Raw genomic sequence first — 27780 nt, 5'->3', positions numbered from 1 at the left:
ATACATTTATTTTACAAGCTAGCAGATATTATGATAGTAAGACATAGATATATAAGAAAAGAAATTTGATGTAATTTCTGTAAATAACTGTTTGGAAATTTTAATGTTTTACTATTTGTATTATTCTATGCTATTTATTTTTGTTATATTTTACTAATTATTTTCCTACAAGTTTTATGGATGTAACAGATTTTCTTAAAACTTTTGTAGATCTTAGAAATTTCCTTACAACTTTTATGAGTCATGAGAAGGAAAAAAAAAATAAGAAAAAATGGTAAAAGAAGGCAAATAAGAAATAAAGGAAATATAACCTTAAAAAAAAAAGAATAGATAAAAGAAATTTCAAAACAGGAAAATTTTGGTAACAAGTCATCAATACAGCATGTTGCTGCTTTGTCTTCCTCAAAATTATTTTCTATGAATTAGTAATTTTAGTGATCATAGAAACTCACAGGGATATTTCTTATTCATCTGATAAATTTATGGATCCATAGAGTATAACAAATTAAGAGAAATCTTTAAATTCTGAACATTTATTTTGCTGGGAAAAAAACCTTAACTTAATTCATTCCATTCTTTTATCCCTAGCACCAATCACTTTAGGTTTTCTGAAATATTAAAAATGAAACTGCATCAGTTCCTCGGAGAGTTTCAAAATTATAAAACTTTGGGGAAAATAGTAGAAATATGAGCAAGAAGGGAAAAAAACCCACAAACCTATGTATCAACTTAGCAGCCTAATCTCATAGTCTAAATTAATTTTTCCTTTTTTTTTTTTTTAAGTTTATTTATTTATTTTGAGAGAGCATGAGCTGGGGAGAGGCAGAGAGAGAGAGAGAGAGAGAGAGAGAGAGAGAGAGAGAGGATCCCAAATAAATTCCATGCTGTGAACGTGGAGTCTGGCTTGAACTCAGGAACCATGGGATCAGGACCCGAGCCAAAGTCAAGAGTCAGACAAGGGCCAACTTAACCTGCTGAGCCACCCAGGTGCCCCTTAAATTAATTTTTATTTAGATTTCTCAAAAGGTCTTTTTTAAGAATATTGTTTTTGTTTAAAGACTTGTAACTTTAAGAGTAGAAGGTAACTCTAAAAAGTATAACATTCTGTTTCCAAGGAAAATCTAAATTAACTGTGGCTCAAGACATCTAGAGTTATTTTCAAAAAACATAAAGGGAAAAAAAATTAATCATTTCCTTAGGAACTCATTTTAATGCTTACCAGCATATTGGTGAGGAATATTATTTAACTTATAGTTTCACCCTCATTTATATATGTTTAGTAAACTTTTAAATGATTTTTGGATTTATTGAGGATGTTGATCCCATGTTCTTAAACTTGACTTTTTAAAGGACAAATATAGATAGCCTTGTTACCGCAGAAGGCTGCAAGGAGTTCTGTTTCTCTTTATTGCTAGATAAGTGACTTCCTACCAAAGTTATGATAATCTAGAAAAATGTCTTACTGCTCTCCACCCTTATCTGTTATTTGTCAGGGTGGGAATTGAATGGACATCTTATCTGGTTAACCAATTAGAGTTTGTGCCTTTGGGGCTGATTCATTGCCAGGATTAATTTACCTAAGGTTAAGTGGAATGAAAAGAACTAGAGGGCTAAATCTGTCCAAAGCCTGAAAAAGACCATGTTTCAAACTGATGAAACCAAAATAAGCTGGTGAAACTCAGAAACCATTAAACCCATGGTACCTACATGGGCCAAGTAGACATTTTATACTGGAAAATAATGCTGTAGTGCAGCTCCAAGAGGACTGAACATCACTAGTCTTTCTATAGACATCATTTAGAGATGGCAGGGATTAAATAAGAACTGGCATGAATGCTCTGACATTTTATAGTCTTTTTGTTTGGCTGCATCAAGGCATGGTTTTAATCAAGTAAGGAAATAACGCTTCCTGCCTCTCTGTGCCCATTTTTACTCCCAATATAAAGGAATTCTGAATACTGTGGTTTGTGGCTAGCGGCACAAAAAGCAATTCCAAAGGTCAATTATCTTTTGTTTACAATGGCTTCCCCCAAGAACAAAGAGCAGCAAATCAAAGCAGCTAATTGCTGTTACACTCAAGAAGATTTCATTATAAAATGCAACAGTGTTGTTACAGTCGCTTGACTGTGCCACCACATATAAGTAATAGATCCTAAAGAACTGGTAGGGAAGGAAGCAAACAAGGATGACTCCTATAAAAAAAAGGTTTTTCAGCTGGGCCCAGAACTCCTGGTGGGACAACAAGGAGTGGCGTAGCTTCCGCACCATTGACATAATGATGAAGATCTGGAAGACCAAGAGAATCACTGCAATGGCTATAACAATAGTGACTATCATATAGTTGATAACTTGCACGTGGGCACGAGCAAGTTCTTTGTGGAATTTAAAACAGTGTTTCTCATCATACGTCTCATTACTTCCATACTGAGAAATAACCAGGGGTACCACAATGACAATCACCAGCAGCCACATGCCAGTACTGGCCGCCACAGCATGCAGTTTTCTGTAGAATTCCACTTTGTCCTTGCGCTTGAAGAAGATGAGGTACCTGATGACCAGGATCACCACATAGAACAGGAATGTGAGGTACATGTGGATGTGTAGCATGGCGCTCACAAATTTGCAGAAGGGCAACCCAAATGTCCAGATGTGCTTGATGAGATATGTCAAGCGAAAAGGCACTGTCACCAAGAAAACACTGTGGACCACCACCAGGTTAACGACTGCTGTGGTAGTCACCGACCGCGTGTTCATTTTCACCAGCAGGAACAAAATAGAGATGATGCCCACCAGTCCTCCAATGAGCACTATGAAGTAGAGCCTGGTTAAATGGGGTGTCAATATAGGACTGCAGGAAGAACTGTTGTGGTCAGCCATATTTCAGAAGTCGCCTAGAAGAGACAAAACACAAATATAACTGACAAAACTTCCAGAGCTTTGTTCATATCTCCTTCCTAGCATTGGCAATATGACTTTGTCACTTATCTGTGTATATGATATAAACTTTATGTACCTTAAGAATAAAGACTATGTCATATGCATATCTGTATACTTGAGACTGAAAACATAGTTAAGTCATTGATTGTTAAGCTTTAATAGGTTAAAGACTTCATCGAGAGGCCCCCAGAGACATGTATGTATGTACATAGTCAAAACAGTTTGCATAAAACTGGATTGCAGACCATCTGAAGCTGACACATGGATACTATTACTGTGACAGCCAGTGGGGAAAAATTATAGCATGGAAGGAAAGTTGAGTAGATGCATTAAGTGCACAAAATATTTCTCTTTTAAGTATGATTCTAATTCTCTAATTCCTTCCAACTCATCAGCAAATGATGCAAGAGTATTCATAATTCATTTAGGATGCTAAATAGTTTGGCCAAGGAAAATCAACTACATCGAAGCAGCAATAAACAATAGGAGTGTATATGTGAATTTCTCACCATAGTTATGTTGTAATCTAGCAATGAGGCCTTGGCTAAATTCTCATGGGTCCCACTGAAAACACAGCATATCTCCCAATTCTCCCATTCCCACACCTTCAAATTCGTGGAAGAACCACTATCACTTTTCCTCTGAAAAGATCCTTTCCCTAAATAGTCTTAGTCCCTTCTAACCCATTATCCACATTCTAATTTATTATTTATTAAATGAAAGAGTTAGTAATCCTTTAGTTACACTAAGTCATTTCTTTTCTTATTTAAATTCCTTCAGTGGCTTCCCATTTCTTTCAGAGTAAAAAAATCCTGGGGCTCCTGGGTGGCTCAGGTCATGATCCCAGGGTAATGGGATCCAACCCTCCATCAGGCTCTGTGCTAACAGTGTAGAGCCTGCTTAGGATTCTCTCCCTCTTTCTCTGCCACCACCCCCTCTGCTTGTGCATGCATTCTCCTCTCTCTCTCTCTCTCTCTCTCTCTCTCTCAGAATAAGTAAACATTTTTAAAAAAATCCTTCCATGTCTGCAATGTTCTGGGTCATGGCAAAATCTGATCCCTTGAGACCAGATTTTAAAAATGATCTAGAGGTGAAATTGACAGAATTTAATAGATTGTATATAGGGAAATGAAGGGGGGGGGAAGTATCTCAGTCACTCCCAAATTTCTAACTTGAACAATTGTGTGATTAGAGATCTGTTTACTGACACCAGGGAGACTGAGGATCATATCTGAGGAAGAGCAGTGATTGAATTATACTCTTAGTATCTGACCTTTGTAGCACATTTGCAGTTATTCTTACTCACTTCACGGATGTCTCTTCATATAATCAAAATTACCCAGCAGTTAAAATGAACCACCGATAAATTACAAAAACATTATACTGGTGTACATGTAAATCATATATTCTCAGAAGTCCATTCTTAAGGTGTGAAAAAAATCTTTCCATGTATGAAACACAAATATACATAGGTACACAAATGGACAAGAGTATATCTATGGCATGAAAACTTCATAAAGAGGGGAGAAACAATTAGGTAACAAATGGCTAAAAATGTTCTTTAAGGGGGAGATAATTTTAAAAGTTAAAGAAACACTGTACTAAATAAAAGATGGCAGCCACAAAAGACTACATATTGTTCTTTTTTTTTTTCTAGAAAATCAAAATTAATGAGGCAAAAGGTGAGTGTAGTCCAGGACACAGGTAACAGGGGTAGGATTGGCTTCAAAGGGGTCTGGGAGAGTTGATGCAGAGATGGAACGTTTTATATCATGTTGGTTACAATTCTAGTTATATGTCAAAGCTCAACAAATTGCACACTTAAAGTTGGTGAATTTCCTGGCATATAACTTATACCTTAATAAAACTAATTTAAAAAAAAAAAAATAATAACCTGACCCCAGGAAACCTCTGCTTTTGTGGGCATGGAATAGAATTTCCATGTGACCCACTTAAAAGATTCTTTCATGTTATATTTGTTCTATGTGCTGTGTAATCTTTGTATTTCCCTTTTATTCTTCCCTTTGAAAAGTAAACATTTAATTATATTGTGTTTGTATCTGAATTAATAGTAAATGTGTCACTGTAGTTCTGTCCATCATTTTCTTCAGCTATTGAACTAGAATCTGGACTGATTTCTGAGAGAAGAAAGTATAATCAGTCTTATTTGAGTCATTTGTCTCAAATACTCCTTCTTTCTTATGTATAAACTGCTATGATCTCTGTTCCCTAGTTCCCAGACATTACAAGATACTGTGTAAACTATTACAGAGTAGACACCTGCTTTTTTTTTTTCTTTAATGTTCATTTATTTTTGAGAGAGAGAGACTGAGCACTAGTAGGGGAGGGGCAGAGAGAGAGGGAATCACAGAATCTGAAGCAGGCTCCAGGCTCTGATCTGTCAGCACAGTGCCCAATGTGGGACTTGAACCCATAAACTGTGAGATCATGACCTGAGCTGAAGTTGGACACTTAACCAACTGAGCCACCCAAGAGCCCCTAGACACCTGCTTGCACCAGCTAAAGTAGATTTTGTTGTCTTCAGTTAACAACCCTGGCAAAGCTGATCAATTCCTATTTCTCCTTTAAGAATCCGCTGAAGCAGGGGGACCCCTGGGTGGCCCATTTGGTCGAGTGGTTGAGCCTCTGACTTTGGCTTAGGTCATGATCTCGCATTTGTGGGTTCAAGACCCACATCAGGCTCTGTGCTCAGAGCCTGGAGCCTGCTTTGGATTCTGTGTCTCCCTCTCTCTCTTCCCCTCCCCTGCTCATGCTCTGTCTCTCTCTGTCTCTCAAAAAATAAAATAAAACATTAAAAAAATAAAAATAAATTAAAAAAAAAGAATCCACAGAAGCAGGGTGTCCTTCAGGAAGCCTTTGATAATCTCCATTTGCAATTCAGATAGTGTGCCATTCCTCTTTGGCCCCATGGAAAATGTACCACGCTTGCTTCTATTATGTCACTTAGGACATAGACCATAATTCTCAGTTACGCTGCCTCCAAACAAGACTAACTACAGAAGAATCATGTTTTCCTTTTATCCACAGAAACTAATGAATTTTTAAAATGAATGTAAATATCGTTATTGAAAACTAACATGCATATATAGTAGAGTGCTCAGCTGTATGTATATAGCTCAATGAATTTTAAGAGTAAACATAGCCTCACCAAAGGTAACCTCTATCTTCATAACTAACACCATAGAGTAGGTCTGTCAACTTTGAATTTTATATGAGTTTAATGTCCTTTGTTTGTGTGTATCTAGCTTTGTTCACTCAACATTATGCTTTGAGATTCATTCACGTGTATAGTTTTAGTTCATTCTTTTTGTGGTATATTAGATTATTGTATGAATATGTCACAGCTATATTTTTAATGGATAATATATTATTTCCAGTTATAAGGCTATTATAGATAATGTTACTCTGAACATTCTTATAAATATCTTTTGTAAAAATAAGTATGTATTCTGTTGGAAGTTTACCTAGGTGTGGATTTGATGGATCAGAGGGTATACCTATTTTCCTGGAGTCAAAGTCTTTACACCTGGAAATTATACAAATGTCTTTATTTACCTAGTTGATTGTCTAATATAATATGAATTGTTGTTAAAGAGTGCAGCCGGGGGTGCCTGGCTGGCTCAGTCTGTTGGGTGTTGACTTTGGCTCAGGTCATGATCTCATGGTTTGTGAGTTCGAGCCCCGCGTCGGGCTCTGTGCTGACAGCTCAGAGCCTGTAGCCTGCTTCGGATTCTGTCTCCCCTCTTTCTGCCCCTCCCATGCTCATGCTCTTTCTCTGTCTCTCAATAATAAATAAACATTAAAAAAAAAAAAAAAAGTGCAGCCGATCTCTTTAAGACCTGAAAGAAGGTGGAGCATTTGGGTGGCTCAGTCATTTGGCCTCAAGTCATGATCTCATGATACGTGGGTTCAAGCCCCACATCGGGCTTTTTGCAGACAGTGCAGAGCCTGCTTCAGATTCTCTATTTCCCTCTCTTTCTGCCCTACTCTGCCCATGCGCTTGCTCTCTCTCTCTCTCTCTCTCTCTCTCTCAAAAATAATTTTTCTTTTTTTTTTAAAAAAGGACCTGAAAGATGGTAAGGGATATAGTTGCACTTCCATGGAGATAATCCATTACTAGTACAAGGAGTCAGGAAATTTCTTTAAACAACATCTATAACATTTATTTGCTGATGCTATTTAGATATCTCATCCATATATCTTCATCGTTTTTCCTCTTCTCGAAATATTCTATCCTATTTAATCCCCTTTGTGTATCCTTGAGATCTAAACTCAGGTTCCATTTCCTTCAGGACTCCTTCCTGCCCCTTAGACATTTCAGCTGCTTTCTCAAAATGCTTTACTTAGGTGCCTCATTCCTTTCTTCACTGCTTTATTAATTCCTAGTTTAATTCTTTATTTTAGTCATTTGTGTACTTGTTTTAGACACTGGATTTCTTTCAGAAGTAACATTATTTTTTTAATAGTAGGCATGAGTTGTTAATTGAATGAGTGAAATAATGGTAAAAGACTGCTTTGACTTTATTAAACACATTCTTGATAGGGCCCCATTTGGATCTAATCCAGTAACTAATGTCAAGATCCCAGAAATAAACTATAGACCCAGAGCAGACTCTCCTAAGGGAGTAAGATTGTCTCCCTGTTTCTCCATGAACCACCTTGCCTTGGCAGGGATCTCTTCTTTATCTGTGATTGAACCCTGATGCTCAGCAAGAAGCCTGGCCTCAAACCAGTCTCCCTCTGCCCTCTTTCATTCCCCTCTTTAAAATCCTTCTTCGTTCCTTTTAGTGAAAAGAATGAAGTATGACATCTACCATGCCATAAAACCTTTTGCAATCTGACCCCAACTTATGTTTCAAGGTGAACCTCCTGTTATGACCTTCTCCCTACCCCTGTTTCCTCATCCTGTGCCTTGGACTTACAGACCTTCATGCCATTCTTAGAATGTTCTCTTTTAAACCTCCAGGTCATTTCTTCTCTCCACAGACCCCAAACGTACAGCTGGACACTGGACACTGAAGTCTAGGTTGTATGATAAACGGTTTTATATCTCTTATTTAAAAACTTCCCCTGGCCTCCCGTTTTCTCTTGGAGGTGTATAAACTTCTTAGCATGCCATGCTAGATCCCTGCCACTGGACTTTTATCATTCTGTACCTAGCTTCTCTGCCACTAGAGCACCAGGATTCCCCTGCTCTGCCTGAAAGATTTCTTCATTGTTCTGTTTTGACCTCAACCCACGCATAGCAGAACTCCTGGGTTTACCCTGTGGTTTGGCTGGGGGCTGTTTCCTTGTGTCTTGGCATTTCCCTTCCCACATACTTGCTTGGGCCTCATTGGTCATTGCCCAAGGCTCGAGGACTACTTTAATATCAAAAGCGAGACATGGAAGTGGCCTCTGTGGCTATTTTATAAGGAATCCATGGTAGAGCCAACATCAGAGACCAATCTCAAAGTGAAAGTCCTAAAAAATTGTTAGAGTCCTACAAAATGGCATTAATTAGTCCACATCCTCATGAGTACGTAGACATCAGGTCCCAGATCCCCTTCTTTCTAAACAGAAAAGCAGCTATAATCAACTTGGGATTTTCCATTTCATTTAAGGGACTCCCTGCCACAGTCTATAGATTAAGTAATAGCATCGCATCGATGTTTCTTATGTATGTATAGTACATAGTGAAGATTCTGAGGTGAATAAAACACACCTCTGCATTAAAATCTCTTTCTATCTGATAGGGGGGAGAAGACGTACATAAATTATTTATAACACCTACAGGTATATTTAAAAATGCACCATAATTCAGAAAGGGGAGTGATTAACACAGTGGAGACAGAATGTAGTGGCAATAGAGTAGTTCTTGGGCACAGGTGTACAACAGATGCTGCATCTTGAAGGTTGTTTTGAAGTTCCAGAAGCAGAGAAGAGGTAGAGCACTCCAGGTGTAGACAAGAGGCTGATAAAAAGCATGGATCCATGTTCAGAGAATCACCTGTAGTTTGATGTGCCTGGAACATTAGGCAAATAAGCAGAATACAGGCAAATGTCTGTAGATGACACTTGTCATCATGTTGCCCTCATGTTGCCACTCTGAGGATTTCCTATTTTATCCTGAAAATTATGAGAGATGTAAATTTTAAAATGTAAAATGCCATTTAATATTTCAATTCCAAAAGCTGGGTTTTGGCAACAGAATGGAGAAAAGATTGAAGCGGGGCAAGACAAAAAGAGTGATACCATTAGGAGGCTATTATGCTGATCAAGTTTAAATATCATAAAGATTGGTGCAAGTTGGTACCACCTAGGGGAGTTTTGGGGAATTTTTTGCACCCAGACTAAACAGAATTGAAGACTCTGGGGTTGGAGAAGACTGTGTGCTTCAGGTATGTCCATTAGCAAATAGTGACATCTTCATATCAAATCAATGATAAAAGGACAGGAATAGTCACTGAATATTTTAAGAGAACAAATGCCGTATTAAAAAGTCATTAAACCCCTCAGGCAAAGAACTGAGAGTCTAGTTAGTTTTCTGAAAGAGAAAAGAGGAAAAAGTAACTTTAAATGTAATTGATACTGTCAAAGAGAAGAGAATGATGTGAAATTCAATTATAGTTGTTATTGAATAAAAGATGTACTGAACCAACACAATTAGTGAGCTTGTAAGAATGTTCAGAAGGATTCCCACAGCTGGAACAACAACAAAAAGCCTAAGAGATAGGAGATGTAAAAGAAATTCTAAGAGGGGTGCCTGGGTGGCTCAGTCGGTTCAGCATCCAACTCTTGATTTTGGCTGGAGTTGTGATCCCAGGGTTGTGGGATTGAGCCCCATGTTGGGCTCCGTGCTGTGTGTGGAGCCTCCTTCAGCTTCTCTCTCTTTCTCTCTCTCTCTCTCTCTCCTGCTCCTCTCCCTGCCTCATTCTCTCTCTCTCTCTCTCTCTCTCTCAAAAAAAAAAAAAAAAAAAAGAATCTAAGAAACACCTAGGGCAAATTTAGAAGTTCCAACATCATCTGGAAATAGCAGAATGGAATGAAACATTCAGATAAAGAGTCGAAGAACATTCCTTACACGTAAAAAAAGATGATATCTTTATGTTGAAGGATCTAACCAGTGCTTAGCTGAATTAATAGAAAAGACTCACATTAGGCACATCAGGATGGAATTTCAGATCACAGAAGACAAACTCACATATCCACTTGGATGTCTAACAAACATTTCAAATTTAGTATATCTAAAGCTGAACTGCTGTGCTCTTCCTCCCCATCTCCCAAGCACACATACACCATTCTTCCTGATACCCTCCCAGGCTCAGGTAATAGCAACTACATTCTCCAGTTGCTTGAGTAAAAAACCTGAAAGTCATCCTTGATTCTTCTTTTTCTCCCCAAATTAACCTACACTCCTTAACCAACCCTAATCCTTCCTCCTTAAAAATAATCTAGTGGACCAGATGTTTTTCTATAAAGGACATTACTGAGACAATTGGCAAAACATGAACAGTCTCTAGATTAAATAATAGCATTGCATCAATGTTTTTTTTTCTTGACTTTGATCATTTTATGTCATTATATAAGAGTATGTCATGTTCTTAGAAAATATACACTATATATCATAAAGGCATCATGTCTTCAACTTACTCTTAAATAGATCAAAAAATCGTAATAATAAATATATATGTATCTATATATGTATATATACATACACATACATGCATGCATAGATACATATATATAAATTGAAAACCAAATGTGATAATTATTACAATTGGGGAATCTGTGTGAAGGGTATATTGGAGTCCTTTGTACCATTCTTATGCTTTTAACAGGTATAAACAAAATTATTTCTGGGGCACCTGGGTGGCTCAGTCGGTTAAGCATCCGACTTCAGCTCAGGTCATAATCTCACAGTTTGTGAGTTCGAGCCCCGCGTCAGGCTCTGTGCTGACAGCTCAGAGCCTGGAGCCTGCTTCAGATTCCGTCTCTCCCTCTCTCTCCCTGACCCTCATCCACTCACACTCTGTCTCTGTCTCTCTCTCTCTCAAGAATAAATAAACATTAAAAAAAAATTTTTTTTTTTAATTATTTCTAAGTTAAGGGCACCTGGCTGGCTCAGTTGGTAGAGCATGTGACTCTTGATCTTGGAGGTTGTGAGTTCAAGCCCCATGTTGTGTGTAGAGATTACTTAAAAATAAACTCCTAAAACATTATTTCTAAGTTAAAATTATGAAAAGGAGAATCTAAAATATGTCTACTCTTCACCACTTACATTGCTATAACTGTGATTCAAGTTGCATCATCTTTCCCTAGGAATATTAGACAAACCCATAAATTCTCCTTTCTTTGACTCTTGTCTCCCTTGTTGTCTATTCTCAACTCAGCAACCAGCATGCTCTTTCAATGCCATTCTTCTTATCACAATTTTCTAATGGCTTCTTATTTCACTCAGACTCAAATCAAAATTTTGAAAATGGTCTATTAGGCCCTACAGAATTTAACCCCACATCCCCCACATTCTCTCTTTGATCTTATCTCCTACAACTATCACTTTCATTGGTATATTCCAACTAGGCATAATAACTCCTTGCTTTTTCTTAAACTTCCCTGGAATGTTCTCACCTCAGGGCCTTTGCACATGAAGTTTCCTCCTCAGGAGTATTCTTCCCAGATATCTGCACAGCTTGATCTGTCCTTTACCCCCTTCATGTCTCTGGCCAAAGGTCGTCTCAGTAATTCACTTCCTCGCTTTCATATTTAGTATGTCAATATTCCACTTTCACACAGCACACCTCATCTCCTTTTTCTACTTTATCATTCTCCACAGCATTTATCACTGACCCACCATATGTTTTGTTTGTTTGTTTGTTTGTCTTCTTGTTGCCTCCACTAGAATCAAGTCCTTGAGGACAAAGAATTCTGGTTTTTTTCACTTTTTTACCTCTAGCATCTGTAATAGCACTTTGTGCCTAGTAGCTTCTTAATAAATAATTATTGAATGAATGGAACCAAACATCCTAAAAGTTCCCATAGAGGAAAAAAAAACACAGATAATCTATAAAAGAATTAGAAGCAAACCAGCATTAGACTTCTGACATATTAAATGCTGGGGGGAAAAGAATCTGAATGGTTTTGAAAGATGATTTTGAATTTAGAATTCTGCTTGCAACCAAACCTGCATTCAGAAGAGTAGAAAAGCATTTCCTGATACATGAACACTCAGAAAGTTTACCTCTCTCAGATCTTTCCTGAATTATTAATGTAAATTCCAGCAAAATGAGAAAAGATGTATGGGATACCAAAAATAGAATAGTGAACCAAAATATAAGTGAAACACAGCAAAATCTATAATGTTACCACACAAAACTAAAATATGGTTTCAGTGTGGTGGGGGTGGTGAAAATAAAAAGGAAAAGTTCTATGTTAAGATTTTTGTTTTATTGGGGAAGGGATTAAAGGTAGTATTTAATTGCAGAGAATCCAAAAACTATGAGTTTAAACTTTTGATGAAATTTAAGAATGGTCAACTTGGTGAATAGATGTTGGTATGCCTTACAAACTATAAGGAAAAATGAAATACAGTAAAGCCAATAAATCTAAGCAAAGGAAGGGAGGGGAAACAATAAAACAGAAAACAAACAAGAAAAAATGGTAAGTAGACAAATTTAAAAAGGAGAAAATTAGTGCAGACACCTCTGAAATCACTATATTGTTCCTTCCTCTACTTACTAAAAAGAATTGTATGCATTTCTGTGAATATACTAAAACCCACTGAATTGTACACCCTTTTTTAATGTTTATTTTATTTATTTTGAGAGAGTGAGAGAGAGAGAGAGAGAGAGAGAGAGAGAGAGAATTCCAAGCAGGCTCTACACCCAGCACAGAGCCTGATATGGGGCTCAATCCCATTACTGTGAGATTATGACCTGAGCCCAAACCAAGAGTTAGATGCTCAATTGACTGAGGCGCCCAGGCACCCCTGAATTGTACACTTTAAAACAGTGCATTTTATGGTATACAGATAATATCTCAATAAAGCCATTATTTAGAAAGAGAGAAACTATCTGAACTGAGTAATGAGATAGGAGAGAGGAGAAGGAGAAATGGTAATGAGAAGGAGAAAGAGAATTATTACTGACAAGGTAAAGAATTAAGACAGAAACAATGGTGCTAAGCAACTTACTCCCTTCCTGTTGGGAGGAGAGAAGAGAAGTGTAACTTAAGAGTCCTGGCTAGACAGATAGCTCAGAGGCCTGTTCCCTTTGACCCTACACTTCATTCCTCTTTGCTTCCCACCCCATCCCTGGATTCACTTCCTCCTACCGCACTGCACAGATGGGCCTGTGGGTGAATCCATTCAATATGAGAGAACAAGAGCACTTGTCACTGTTGTCTGTCTTTTTCCTCATTATGTTTCACACCCATCCTTGTCCCCAGAAATGAAGGATCCACAAAAGATGTGTGATTTACCACTGTGTCACCAAGGCCAGAGGGACACCTGTACCAGGGATCAGAAGACAACATCACAAAATCTTAGAATCAGAATGAAATCTAGAGATTACCACCATTTAAACAGAGGAAGACACTGCAGACCACACAGGGACTTTTTGTTAACCTAACAAAGTAGTCACTATCTAAACCTCAGGTCTCCTGTTCTAGTCCAGAACTGTTTTCATGACACAAGACCACTATGGAAAGAGTACAGAGGTCCAGAGACATTAAAGACAGCTTCTGAGTGGCAGAGCCATGATTGAAGCCCTCCCCCAAGGATACTTCTTCAAAGATATCAGTTAGGAGCCAGGATGAATATTCTGCCCAGGTAGAAGAGGCGGAACAATGAGAAAAGGTTGTTGATGGACAAACAGCTTCCCTGCCTGTGAGATATCCTCGGAACAAATTACATTTTGTTATGTTTATTGAAAAAAAAAAAAAATAGGAGCATTCACTTTAATCACTCTGGGAAAAATCAAGCAGCATTTTATCCAAAATATTTTGAGAAAAGACTCTGGAATGAGAGCTCCACATTAAGGATAACTTCAGGGTAGCTAAAAAAAAATAAATAATAAATAAAAAAAATCTTTCCGAAAATACCAGAGGCAGTGTGAAAAACAACAAAACATAAATGTCAGGTCAACAGAAATCCATTTGAGAGAATTATATGCCTAAGTAATATACATGAAAAAAAAAATCCCCCTACATTTGTGTGTGTATGTTTGCCTTCTCTCACAGTCCTCATCTTTGCTATTCTATTTCTGTTTGAAAGGAGTCTCCTGGGTGTTCAACTAAAATTATAAAAAATGCTTGCTTAGGCAGTGTCAAATAAAGTTACATCTGTAGTCTCACTAATCAAAAAAATCAATTCCAGCCAACAATAACATTCTGGGTTTGAGCTATTATCTGTCCAGTTAATTGAGTTGTTAAACATTGTTCCTGACTTCACAACTTCTGGTTACCCATAAGGGAAGTGAAAGCTGATGTCAGAATCCCATGAGGTTGAAACTCAGAGGTTTTGTACAGAGCGAGAGTTACACTGCTTAGTAAGCCATCTTGGCACACTATTTACCACCTATTTTCTCCCCAAATAAGGAGAAATCTGTGAGGTCTTTCCATTCCTGGGGAGAACTTTGCACACATCTCTAGGCCTATAGGTATTAAAATGTGCTATGAATTCTTGATCCTACACTATACTCTCAGCCCTCAACAAGCAAAGCCAACAATGAAAGAAAACTGTCAGAAGTTCTACAGGTTCTTCTGTTCAAACCATGGCTCCCCTTCATATCTAAATAGAGCTCTGGGAAATCCTTGATCTCAGCTGAATATAATCTACCAACAAGTCAAGATGCAATGGCCAACAGAACACCTAGGAGGACCAGGAATGGAAAATTACTTTAGAGAATGTTGAACCTCTTCATTAAGGGAAAGATGGCATTTCATTTGGGAATTACCAACATCTGTGGTAGGAAGGTACCATAGCTTCAAGGGTAATGGAAAATATAAGCTTACTCAGAAGAACTTTCCTCAAGTCAAAGCTGCTGAGAAATTAGCCAGACAATTTAGTCAGAAATTAGCCAAGGCTCACTCTCCTCCCTTCTTTAGTCCCAGGTGCCTCTGAATGTATGCTTTTTTATCAACAACGGTGTGTCTGTTCAACACAGTGTGTTGGTTATGATAGCTGCCCTGCGTCCGTTCCTGACACTGTGATGGAAATTTCACATACATTATTTATAATCCTCCTAAGAAGTCTAGGACATGGGTATTTTCTATCCCAAGTATCAGATCAGAAATTGAGACTCAAGAAGGTTAAGCAACTTTTCCAAGGTTACTCAGCTAACAAGTGGCAGCACTAGAGCCCAAATGCTGAGTGTCACTTCACTGGGTTGTAGCAGTAGAGTCCTCCTGAACAAAAAAGTGGGCATTCCATTGCTGCTGCATCGCTGCTCTCCTCTGAGTTGGGGAATCTGCTAGACAGTTGATCCTTGTTTCTCCACTGCATTTGTTTATGTCTTGTGACCAGAGTATTTAAGGGCAATTAATTTGAATACTAGCAAGAGACTTGGAGAAGTAATTAAAATAGGTCCACTCAACATTCTCTAAAGTCAATATTTGCGAAGCAGTTCGTCAGATTGCAATATAATAGAAAAAACTGAATTAAAATTTAATTACTAAAATTTAATTTGTCCTAAAGATAGACTCCTGAAACTTTTTCTTAATTCCTTTTTACTTTTTGAACTATGTCCTTAACCACCCCGCCCTTTTTGAGATTGAAAATTGTACTGAGAGATTGTTATGGTGGGCCTTGTCAAACTGCTCAACCCCAGACAGATCTAGCCCAGGGAAGTCCATGTGTAACCATCGATGGGCACAAGGGGCTGGTATCTGCAAGTATCTGCTGCTGTGTGCCCAGGAATCCCTGGATAAACAGCTGGGACACACCCCTCCCCTGGGAGTGCCAGGCTCGAATCATGCCACATCTTTCCTCTGACTCCCTGGTTCCTAATTAACTTCACAGACTCCCTAGATCTTGAGCCTCCCTGAACCCCATCCATTTCTCCATGTTCTGGCACTCCTTTCTTTCACTCCATTAATTCTTTTCACCCATTAATTTAGTTGTAGCTTTCAGATCAATGACCCTCCCAGGACCAGCCAACTCTTCAGATCTTGGTTCAGCCTGACTATAAAGTTCTTTAGGCCCTACTTCCTCTATTATTCCTGCTGGCCCCTGTTTCCAAGGGCTGTTCCTGCTTCTCTTCATCCTTAACTTATTTCTAATAGAATCCCTGGAAAGATTCAATCTTTGCCTTATGTTCTAATTTCCTTACCACTTCCTTTCAAAGTTTATTCCCCACCCTATCCCACAGGGACTGAAATAGTATCCTGCTGAAATCCCCAGAGTAAGAGATACCACTAATTTCCCCAGTTTTGTGTTTAAATCTCAGCTTCTTTGTTCCTGTTTTGCTACCCAGCTGCCCCTGAACTGCACATTCTAACCATGGCCAAGGTGAACTCTAAGATTAGACAATTTTAGACCCTTCTTACAACAGTGACTCATGACTCTCAGATATGTGTGGCAAAAGGTAAATTTCAATGTTTTTTAAAAGTTTTTTTAAGCTTATTTAGAGAGAGAGAGAGAGAAAGTGTGCACATGATGGAGAAGGCCAGAGAGAGAATCCCAAGCATGTTCCACACTGCCAGTGCAGAGTCAGATGGGGGGCTCAATGGATGTCACAAACTGCGAGATCATGACCTGAACCGAGATCAAGAGTCAGAGGCTTAATCCACTGAGCCACTCAGATGCCCCAAGTTTTAATATTTTTGAAGAGAGGAACTAAGTCACTAGGATCATTTTGGCCCTTTATACAGGAAAATGAAGGCCAGTTTGTCTATTAATAAACAGAGGGTAAAATCCATTTTATAATAGAGGAAGCTATTATTAATGCTGGATGAAGGAAGAGCCACCAGATATCTAACAATGGATCAGAAAGCTTCTTGGCAGATTGTTGTACAGAAGACTCATCACCGCATCTGATGGTCAAATAAAATGACCAATCTTGAGATCCTGTGACTCAACAAAGACCTGGCTTTTTCAGTCATGCCTTACTCCATCTCTTAGCTCATTCGGACTTCCACCTTAATCTCAAACAACAGAACTACTTTGTAGTAGTCCTGGTTACCAAGCAGCCAAAGGCACTTCTTTGGGGCTTTCTGGTTCACTCTTCATTTTCTTAAAGGTACCTGATAGCAAATCAGCAGCTTCTCTGGATTCTGGCCACAGAATTAACCTCAGTCCTGAAGGGCTTTAAAATAGAATATTCAGAAAGGACTTAGACCTTAAAGTTCCAAGACTGGCTGAGGGGGAAAGGCAGAATTCACTAGAGATCTCAAACTTGTGTCATTGACTTGGCTTAAACATTTTCCCATGGATGATGTTTTTTCATCACAGATGACATGCTAGTATTACTGTTAATATTCTATATTCATTTATTTATGGCTACAACTGCCATGTACAATGAGAGTAGAAATGCCTTGTCTTTCCCATATTTTCTGAGTGAGATGGGAATTGAATGTTGGCCAGCCCCCAAAGATATATATCCAAGTCTATGAATGTGATCTTATTTAGTAAAAGAATCTTTGTAGATGTGACTGAGGATCTCAAGATGAGATTATCCTGGATTATCCATGTGGGCTCTAAATCCAATGACAGGTGTCCTTAAAAAAGACACACAGTGAAGAGACAGGAGAAGAGGAGAAGGCCATGAGAAGACAGAGGCAGAAATTGAAAATATACAGCCATAAGCGAAGAAGTGCCTGGAGCCAATAAGAAGCTGGAAGAGGCAAGGAAGGATTCTTCTTTAGAGCCCTCAGAGTGAGTATGACCATACTGGCACCTTGATTTCAGATGTCTAGCTCCAAAGCTGTGAGGGGATAAACTTCTATTGTTTTAAGCCACCAAGTTTGTGGTAATTTGTTATGACACTAATACAGGTGGCCATAATTTTAATGTTTACATTATCACAAGGGGAAGAAATCTTAATTCTGGCAGAACCTCTGGGTCTGTAATGTCAGAATCACCCAGATCTGTGGGGACATATTCAAGTACAAATTGTGCTACATACCACAGCCTTCCCAGATTACAGGAGAAAGTTAAGATCATCTGATGAAACTCCCCATTTATAAATAGTAAAGCTTACTCTTCAGGCCTCTGTAATGTCCCCCACAAAACTTACCAGGAAAACTTAAAATAGAAGAGTGTTATGGAGGTGCCTGTGTGGTTTAGTCAGTTGAGCATCCAATTCTTGATTTTGGCTCAGGTCATGATCTCATGGTTGTGAGATCAAGCCCCATGACAGGGTCAGCGCTGGAGATGGATCTTGCTTGAGATTCTCTCTCTCTCTCTCTCTCTCTCTCTCTCTCTCTCTCTCTCTGTCTCTCTGTCTCTCTCTCTCTCTCTCAGTCTCTCTCTCTCTCCCCCCACTTCTGTCTGACTTCTTGATCATGCAGATGCACACTCTCTGTCTCTCAGCAACAACAAAAGAGTATTGTGAATTTGAGCTCTGCTTGAGATACTGTATCTTCAAATTCCATGCTGTGGTAGGCATCTGAAACTTAATATCCTCAAAGTATTTTCATATACTCTCTCACCCTTGTTATCTCAGAAGAACCCACATTAGGTAGATGAGGTTCTAGCATTAGTTCATCTCTCATTCCTGCTTAGGGCAAATGTCATGTTTCCTTTGCCCATGAGAGGCTTTTTCAAGAAGTTCCATGAATGCATATGTCATCATTCCATTTACTTCAAATCAAGGCTCACTAGCAGAAATGATTTTCTAACCCTCATTTTTTCCTAAAGTTTCTATTTCATCCTGAATCACCATTCACTTTCTATATAACATTTAATGTAGTATCTAACTGCAAAAGTGCCTGTTGTTTTGTATATTGATTGACCATTTCCCTTACTAAGCAAGAATCTCCCATAGGGCAGTGACCATGGCTGTTTAGTCCATTACTAGTCTGATGCTGGATACATAGTAAACACTAAATATTTTGTTAGATATTTGTTGAATTTAAGGCTTTTTACCTCCCTTACTAGGTATAAATCTATTAATGGTGGCAACTTTCAATGTAATTAATCTATTTTATCCCAGAGAGAAGAAACAATGCATTGCAAGGCTATGAGAGCAGAGACTGATTTCCTGGTATATTACCTTTGAACAATTATATTTAAGGTGCATATATGTTCCCAAGAGATGTGTAAAGATTATATAGTAATGAATTAGGGGCACAAAGTAAAAGAAGACACAGTCCTGCCCTCAAGCAGCTTATCCTCTCCTGAAAGAGGCAGATACATGTAGTAGAAATACACGAAGGTAGAATGAGAGAGTGCGTTGAGAGCAGAGTGATGAGAGAAGCCAAACTGGGAGAAGGAGAAATCCAGGAAAGCTTCACGGAGAGGCTGCTTGTGAAATGGAATTGAAGGATGGAAAGGATTTGGTAGACAAAAAGAGAGTAGGGGACAGAAGGAGAAGACAGAAAATGTCAGGGGATGAAACAACATGAGCCATAAAAGACAGACACCAAACTTTGAAAGGTTTGTTGATGAACAACTTGGTCTTCTTCATTAAAACCATGAATAAATCAATCAGCAAATATACAACCTCTCTGTAAGTTTTGATTATTTAGTCCTTGTTGTTCAGAGATGTCCTCAATCTACTTAATTTTGGAGGGGGGAGGGAGGTGACAGTAAGAGATATATTTGTATTTCTCTTTAATTGCTTCTATTTTAGACCATATACTGTAGACTAGAGGAAAGAAGCATAGTGTTTCCTTTCTGTAGATTTGAAAGCAGCTTCTCATTCTCCCAAGGCCTCAATCTATATTTTCTGGCCACATTCCCTGCTGAGAGGTATCATGTGTTTAAGAAATGACATAAATGTTAACCATAGTCAGACACACATAATTAGGAAGGTCCATCTGTAATCAGACACCCCCCATGGTTTAGACAGGGCCTTGTTCCCTTTTAATCATACCCATCATGAAAAATTGAGGCTCATGACCTAGGCGACCTTCCGTATACCTTCCTAGGCACCTTCTATAGAGCTGGTCTCTAATGAATGCTCATAACACCCTTGGCCCCTTGGGAAACACTTTATCACTTTATCAATCTCCAGTCTATAAGGGAAAACTTCATTTTAATGTTTAGATACACAGCTTGAGTTGAAAATCTAGCCAAAATTTCAGCAACTTTACATGCTCTTTTATAACACATGAGACACAAGCAAATGACTAAAATGGAAACTTCATTCTTAAATAGAAACTCTTAAGAAGGCAGGGAGCTCCTAGATGGCTCAGTTTTGTTAAGCATCTGACTCTTGATTCATAATCTCATGGTTCGTGAGATCAAGCCCTGCATCGGGTTCCACACTGATAGCAACAGTGTGGAGCCTGTTTGGGATCCTCTCTCCGTTTCTCTCTGCTTCTCCCCCATACATGCATGCACATGCGCTCTCTCTCTCTCTCTCTCTCTCTCTCTCTCTCTCTCTCAAAATAAATAAATGAACATTTTTAAAAAAGAAATTCTTAAGAAAGGAACCATTTAAACAAACAAACAAACAAACAAAAAAAAAACAATTTGTACTGGCTTCCTGAGCAAAAGAACTAACTCAACTAAAGAATATAGAAGTTACTACTTTAGGCCAACAAGAAATCATACTTTCATCCATATACTTATTTTTTTGACCATCTTTATTAAAAACACTAATCCCAAATAAAACAATGAAATAGGGTAATTTTTGTTTTTTAGGGTGCTACATTTCTACTAAAGCCCTATTACTTGTTCTTCTAATTTCTCTGTCCATCCCATTCCTTTAACAAAGCTGACTTTTTCCTATGTCCTGATTTCTCCCAGCAATATATCACACATGACCCAAAAAATTCCGAACTAGTCCTTTATGTTCTAAGTCATCTTTCAACTCTCTCAAGAATTTTCTGTTATTCCTCCAGAAACGTAATGATCTTTCCCACTCTAATAGTTGTATCACTTTTGATTCACATCATTGCAAGTTTTAGTATAGCTTTTTGATTTGGCTCCTCCCTCTACATAATAAATATATAGATACCCAGAGAAGGAACTATGTTTAATTTTTTTTTAGTTTTCCCCTCAGTTCTTAGCAAGACTGTTGTTTGCATGGCTCACTGAAAGAATGAATGATGTTGTGGATGGTTGTGTTTGTCTGCCTCCTCAGACATCAGTTCTGCCCTCCTCAAAACCCATCATTTCCATTTTAGGATCTGTGTCATTCTGAAGACGTTGACTCCATGTCTCAACTCCAAAGATGGGACGCTAGCCTTGGGCTAAGGTAAACTGAGCAGTACATTTCATCCCCCAACTCACACCTAATCATAATTACTGCTTCAAGATGGAGGTATGACCTAGGATGGTCTAGTTGGAAAGATTTCAGGACTCTTTCTGGCTATGCTGGGCAAAGGCAAATTCTCTTGTTTAGAGGTATATGTATTTGAGACTCAGAAGTGCTGTGGTCATTTTACTGGCATAACAGAAGTCAACATTACAGTAGGCTCATGTTGCTGATACGGCTTGGCAAGAAACAAGCATAGGTATCTGGTATAGGAACTATGTTCTTATATAACATATAGGAACTATGTTCTTATATAACATATAGGAACAGGAGGAAAAGAGAACAGGAGGAAAAATCCCAAATTTTGAGCCCATCTGATAACAACAACAACAAAAAGTCAAATTAGAGTTCTCTTCAGTTTGCATTACTAAAAATGTCATTATTTCCTCATATGTAATATGGGACCAAGAATGAGATAAATTATGTAAAGCACCCAGCATGGAGCTAAACACTGAACAGCTACTCCATAAATCTCAATAATTTCCCTTTCTTTTCCTCCCCATCTAGAAGTCTTTAAAAACAAACAAACAAATAAACTCCCAAAGCTGAAATATATCAATAATGAAAAATTCTTGTAATAACATGTTTTGAAGAACTCAGGATAAAACTAGATAATGCTCAGGAAAGAAACTTCATCTTCCAGCCTTTGCAAGGAGAAGACTAACCAAATCAGGACTCATATACTTTTGTGAAACTTTGTCATTACAAATAAGGTAATAGCTTACATCCTGTTTCTACACATCAGAGTAACAAACCATGGTGCAACAATGCTTGCTACAAAAATGGCAGATGAAAACACAAAGAAAAGTAAACTCTTGATTCCTTGGGCCAGATTTTTACGTTAAAAAAGGTTCATTGGAAAATGAGGGTAATGTAAAGGAAGAAACTTCAATTTGATTTATTTAAGGTTATTTGGATAAATTCAAGTTTGTTTGGCTTCTTTTAGGATTATTCTTTAACTTTAATTGTCCAAGAAGTTATGTAACCAGCAATTAGCTACCAAGAGTTCCAAGTTATTAAAAAATTCTGTTACAAATATAACACTCTAGAACCTAGTACACTATAAAACTGCATAGTAACTGTCTTCTATCAAGATATTTGTAATTATTTTGTTACAGTGGGAGGAATTCTCACTATTATTATTCCCAAATTCTTCTAGAGCCTTATAGGAAAATATAGTCCTTTGGAGTCAAGTTATCTGGCTAGTTCTATTAGCAAAAATGTATACTATCATTTTTTCCAATTACCATGATTAAATGTAGTAATTTAGGTGATATAAGAGAAAAATAGCCTGAGCCTAGGTCCCAGCTCTGTGGATTATTAACTGTTTAAATCTCTTTACTTCAAAGTATTAGCCCTCTCAGCTTTATAGAGGATAATGATAATAGTACATGCCCTGCCAAACCCATGGGCTCTCAAGAGAATAAAAAGGATTCCCAACAATATTTGCCACCAAAATACCTGGCATAAAACCTAACCTTAACTGCATCTAGAACCCAGGTTGGGGGTAGGTGGCAGGTGATGGGGGAGGGGGAATGAAACAAAAGTCATTCAGAAAATAATAGGAAAGGGGCGTCTGGGTGGCTCAGTCAGTTAAGCATCCAACTCTTGATTTCGGCTTAGATGATGATCTCATGGTTCATGAGTTTGAACCCTGCATCAGATTGGGCTCTGTGCTATCAGCGTGGAGCCTGCCTGGGATTCTGTCTCCTTCTCTCTCTGCGCCTCCCCTGCTTGCTCTCTATCTCTCTCTTAAAATAAATAAAAATAAACTTAAAAAAAAAAAAGAAAATAGTGTGCCTGCTTGGCTCAGTCGGTAAAGCGTCCCATCTTTTGGTTTTGACTCAGGTCATGATCTCACTGTTCATGAGTTCGAGCCCCACATCGGGCTCTGTGCTGGCAGCATGGAGCCTGCTTAGGATTCACTCTCTGTCCCTCTCACTGCTCCTCCCCCCACTCATGCTGTCTCTATCTCAAAATAAATAAGCTTAAAAAAGAAAAGAATAGGAAAATCATTAGCTTTGCAGCTGAACACAACCATATTTGAATTCTGACACTATTACTAGTTTGATCTTAAGCAATTTATTTAATCTCCTTGGGTTCAGTTCCCCGATTTATATAATGGAATATTATATTATCAATATTGCAAAAGTGTTAAATGAAACAACAAAGGGATATAAAGGGCTTACTATAGAGTCTTGCTTTAGGAATTTGTTAATAAATTGTAGCTGAAATTACACAGAATATTCAAGTAGAGAAATAAGGTTTCAGTCATGAAAATATATAACTAATGGGTACTTTGAGCCATGAATTGGAGGTTCTTTAGCAGCAAGACAGCATATACTGGAGATGGCATATACTTAAAGTGATGGATCAATTGAAGCTATGAAGTTGGGAACTTTCATTAACTCATAAGTCTCAACACAGACAAGTGTAACATTGGCACCATGTGGAATACAGGAAAAGAATTAAAACACTCTAGGCAACAAAAGAGGAAGAGAAATCTAAACAAGAGACCTAACAGATACCCTTGGATATATTGGCTGAAGTGTTTTTTAACAATTTACCCATGAAAAAACATTATAGAGTAGCATCAGAGTCCAATGGAATTTTATCTGAATTTTTAAATATGTAATAATGTTGGACTTAATTATTGATAACATGCACACACTATATTTGTGGCAGGGGCATTATTTGCCTACCTCCTCACTCTCCTACCCCATGTGCACACACTCTGACGTGTGACTTTGCAGTCCCTCCCACTATAGGACCAGCTTGTATTTCCAGCCCCCGTGACTTTATGTTTGGCCAGGTAACTTGCTTTGGCAAATAGGCTAAGGTGAAAGTGACAGTGTGCCAGTCTTGAGCTTAGACCTTAAGAAGCAATGTCTCTGCATATTCCCTGTCTCTGCCATTACCAGGAGAAGAGCATGCTGGGTTAGCCCCTGGTCCCAGGAGGAAGGTGAAAGACACATGAAGTGGAACTAAACCATCCAATAGAACCCAGCTTTTGTCAGCAGACACCAGAAGTGGGTGCAAGCTGAAATGGGATCTGCAGAGCCACCCTGCTAAGCCTAGACCAATTGGCTGACCCTTAGCCAGTACGTAGGTCCATAAAGATAAACGATTGCTTCTTTATGCTTTTGAGTCTTGGAATGACTTATTGCAAGCATTTTGCTGGCAATAGCTAACTGACTACACTGTTCTTAAGAGGCATCTTGCTTTTTAAAGTATTGTCCCTATCTGAAATACAAATCAAAACCACACTCAGATATCACCTCACGCCAGTCAGAGTGGCCAAAATGAACAAATCAGACTATAGATGCTGGAGAGGATGTGGAGAAACGGGAACCCTCTTGCACTGTTGGTGGGAATGCAAATTGGTGCAGCCTCTCTGGAAAGCAGTGTGGAGGTTCCTCAGAAAATTAAAAATAGACCTACCCTATGACCCAGCAGTAGCACTGCTAGGAATTTACCCAAGGGATACAGGAGTACTGATGCATAGGGGCACTTGTACCCCTATGTTTATAGCAGCACTCTCAACAATAGCCAAATTATGGAAAGAGCCTAAATGTCCATCCACTGATGAATGGATAAGAAATTGTGGTTTATATACACAATGGAATACTAAGTGGCAATGAGAAAGAATGAAATATGGCCTTTTGTAGCAACGTGGATGGAACTGGAGAGTGTGATGCTAAGTGAAATAAGCCATACAGAGAAAGACAGATACCATATGTTTTCACTCTTATGTGGATCCTGAGAAACTTAACAGAAACCCATGGGGGAGGGGAAGGGAAAAAAAAAAAAAAAAAGAGGTTAGAGTGGGAGAGAACCAAAGCATAAGAGACTCTTAAAAACTGAGAACAAACTGAGGGTTGATGGGGGGGTGGGAGGGAGGGGAGGGTGGGTGATGGGTATTGAGGAGGGCACCTTTTGGGATGAGCACTGGGTGTTGTATGGAAACCAATTTGACAATAAATTTCATATATTAAAAAATAAATAAATAAATAAAAGTAAAGTATTGTCCCTATCTGCTTATTCATTGCCATCAGAAAGGCAACCACTGTTTGCCATCCTTCAGGTGTCAAGGTATGCTTTAAAAAAAAAAAAAAAGTCCTTTGATTCATGACTTATACATTATCTAGAGAAGAAGAGAAAGGTGATATGAAGAGTGAATGGCAGTCTAGTTTTTATGGTCCAAACAAAAGTAATATTAAGTATGGAAAGTCAATCACCATATTACCCTTTTTGTTTTTGTTTCTTCCAAACTTTTTGGTACCTCTCTTATTGACTCCCCACTGGTAAACATGTGAGTAACCTGAGTCTCTTAACCACCAATACTAACCCTTGGGTCCTTCTCCATACAACAACATATGCACCTATTTAGGCAAGCCTAGGAAATTTGGAGGTGAATAAGTCACTGTTATCAAAGGGACCAGAGGCAGGAACTCAGTCACTCCTCTCTTGTGTCCCACAACCTATGGAAACTTATAATACAAAGCCTCTAGAATCTTGAATAAGGTGACCTTATTAAAGAATAAGTCAGTTATTCCGAGATTGCTGAGTTGTTATGAAGTAATGGTATTTATCCTGCCTTTTGGGTATCTGTCATCTATTTTTAAAAAAATGTTTATCTATTTATTTTGGGAGAGTGTGTGCACGCACATGTACATGCGCACATACACGTGTGATGAGCGGGGGAGGGGTAGAGAAAGAATCCTAAGCAGGCTTCGTGCTGTCAGCATAGAGACTTACTTGGGGCTCAATCTCACAAACCATGAGATAGAGACCTGAGCCAAAATCAAGAGCTGGATTCTTAACCCACTGATCCACCCTGTGAGATCATGACCTGAGATGAAATCAAGAGTCAGATGCTTAACCCACTGAGCCACCCAGGTGCCCCTCTATCATCTATTTTCATCATACACAGAGGACTCAGATTTCCAGACCTCTGACACTTCTGGCTGTATTTAATCAAACCTTGAGGCTATTATTCAGGTAAATAATTTTATCTTTATCTGGAGTTGGAAATTTGCATGTCTAGGATACCTAGTTTGCTAGATCATACCTCATTCAAGAAGATCTAAACATATCGTGCAGAAAGTATTCAGGCCAAGAAAAGGATACAGGCAGAAGTTGTGAGATTTCAGAGAAAGATTTCCTGCAGTTAGGAGACTCATATAAAATTTCCTGGTGGTGTTTCAAATAGGCTTAAATTCAAATCAATGGCTTAAATTTGCTAGCAGAGGTAGAATTTTAAGAACGAGATTTTTAAGGTGGAATTAACCTACAGGAATTAATTTCTGATGAAAAATTGAAGATACCCAGTAGATTTGGGGAGGTATCTAGCCAATTCATAATTCGTCTGCTCCGGACCCTATGACCTGATTTTTCCAGCATGTGCTCACAGTGTTTTTCCATGTAGCTCACGGTGAGTTCATCTGTACTTTTAACAGAGCTGTAGCCAATGAAATGCTCACTTTGGTCATTTATCAGGAAACCTCTAGATTGGTGCCATTCAAGGTTAGTCTGTGCATTGACAGCATCAACTTCACTAGGGCCCTATCCAGGCTGACTGAATGAGAATCTCTGGGCTGAGGCTCAGCAATCAATTTTTAAACCAAGTTTTCCAGAGGGTTCTTGGCCATATTAATATTTGAGGACTGTTGACTTAATTCACCTTGAGCAAGTCACCCCTCTGTCCACAAAATGAAGAGGTTAACGTGGATGATGTCAGTAGAGCCTTTGGAGATCTGTCATTCTGCTATTTCACTCCAAATAGTATCAATCTCTCCCCCTGCTTTTTTTCCCCTTTTGATTCATGACTGTTATAGAGTGTAAAGGAAGACTTTGAGAGCCAGATCTGTGGTAAGTCATCTCCACTCTCACCCTAAAGAAACTAGAACACGACTAGTTATAATAAACACATGGGATATTTGATGAAACAGGTATGGCATTCTGAAACTCAGGAGGAAAAAATTTATCCTGTTATATACATAAGTAAATAGCAATCAAAATTGTGTAAGCAAAACAAAAATGCCTTCCTACTACTTCCTAGCTCAGTCCAGAAATAATGACCATCACAACAACAATAAGGATCTCTGTCACCCAGATCATGGGCTTTAAATATAATTTCCCTCTAGAAGAAGCCAGAGCTGCCTGTTGGAGAAAAGTGAGGGAGAGAAGAGAATTCTAGATTTTAAAAGATGTAATAAACAGATCAACAAGGGCAGTGTGTAGGCCTTGTTTGGAGCCCAAGTCAAGAAACCAACTGAAAAAAGTATGAGGTGATCAGGAAAATTTGAACAATAACTGGCTTTCTATAACACTAAGGGGATTATTTGGAGCAAGATAGTTGTATTATAGTTATTTTTTTTAGAGGAGTCCATGGGGGCTCTTGGGTGTCTCAGTCAGTTAA

General features: G+C 38.4%; 1 protein-coding gene across 1 annotated transcript in view; it reads right to left on the bottom strand.

The window, feature by feature from the left end:
* Positions 1-893: 893 nt before the first annotated feature.
* GPR141 (G protein-coupled receptor 141) overlaps positions 894-27780 on the bottom strand; it is a 46089-nt gene continuing 19202 nt past the window's right edge. The window contains exon 2 of the mRNA XM_019418116.2: positions 894-2891. Coding sequence (XP_019273661.1) covers positions 1972-2877 — 906 coding nt within the window. The 5' untranslated portion in view covers positions 2878-2891 and the 3' untranslated portion in view covers positions 894-1971. The remainder of the gene's footprint in view (positions 2892-27780) is intronic.

The sequence above is a fragment of the Panthera pardus genome, unplaced genomic scaffold (genome assembly GCF_024362965.1).
Source record: "Panthera pardus isolate Hobbes unplaced genomic scaffold, ASM2436296v1 HiC_scaffold_8, whole genome shotgun sequence".
NCBI classification, from domain to species: domain Eukaryota; kingdom Metazoa; phylum Chordata; class Mammalia; order Carnivora; family Felidae; genus Panthera; species Panthera pardus.
The sequence above is the reverse complement of the archived record's forward strand: the minus strand, read 5'-3'. Positions and strand labels throughout refer to the sequence as shown.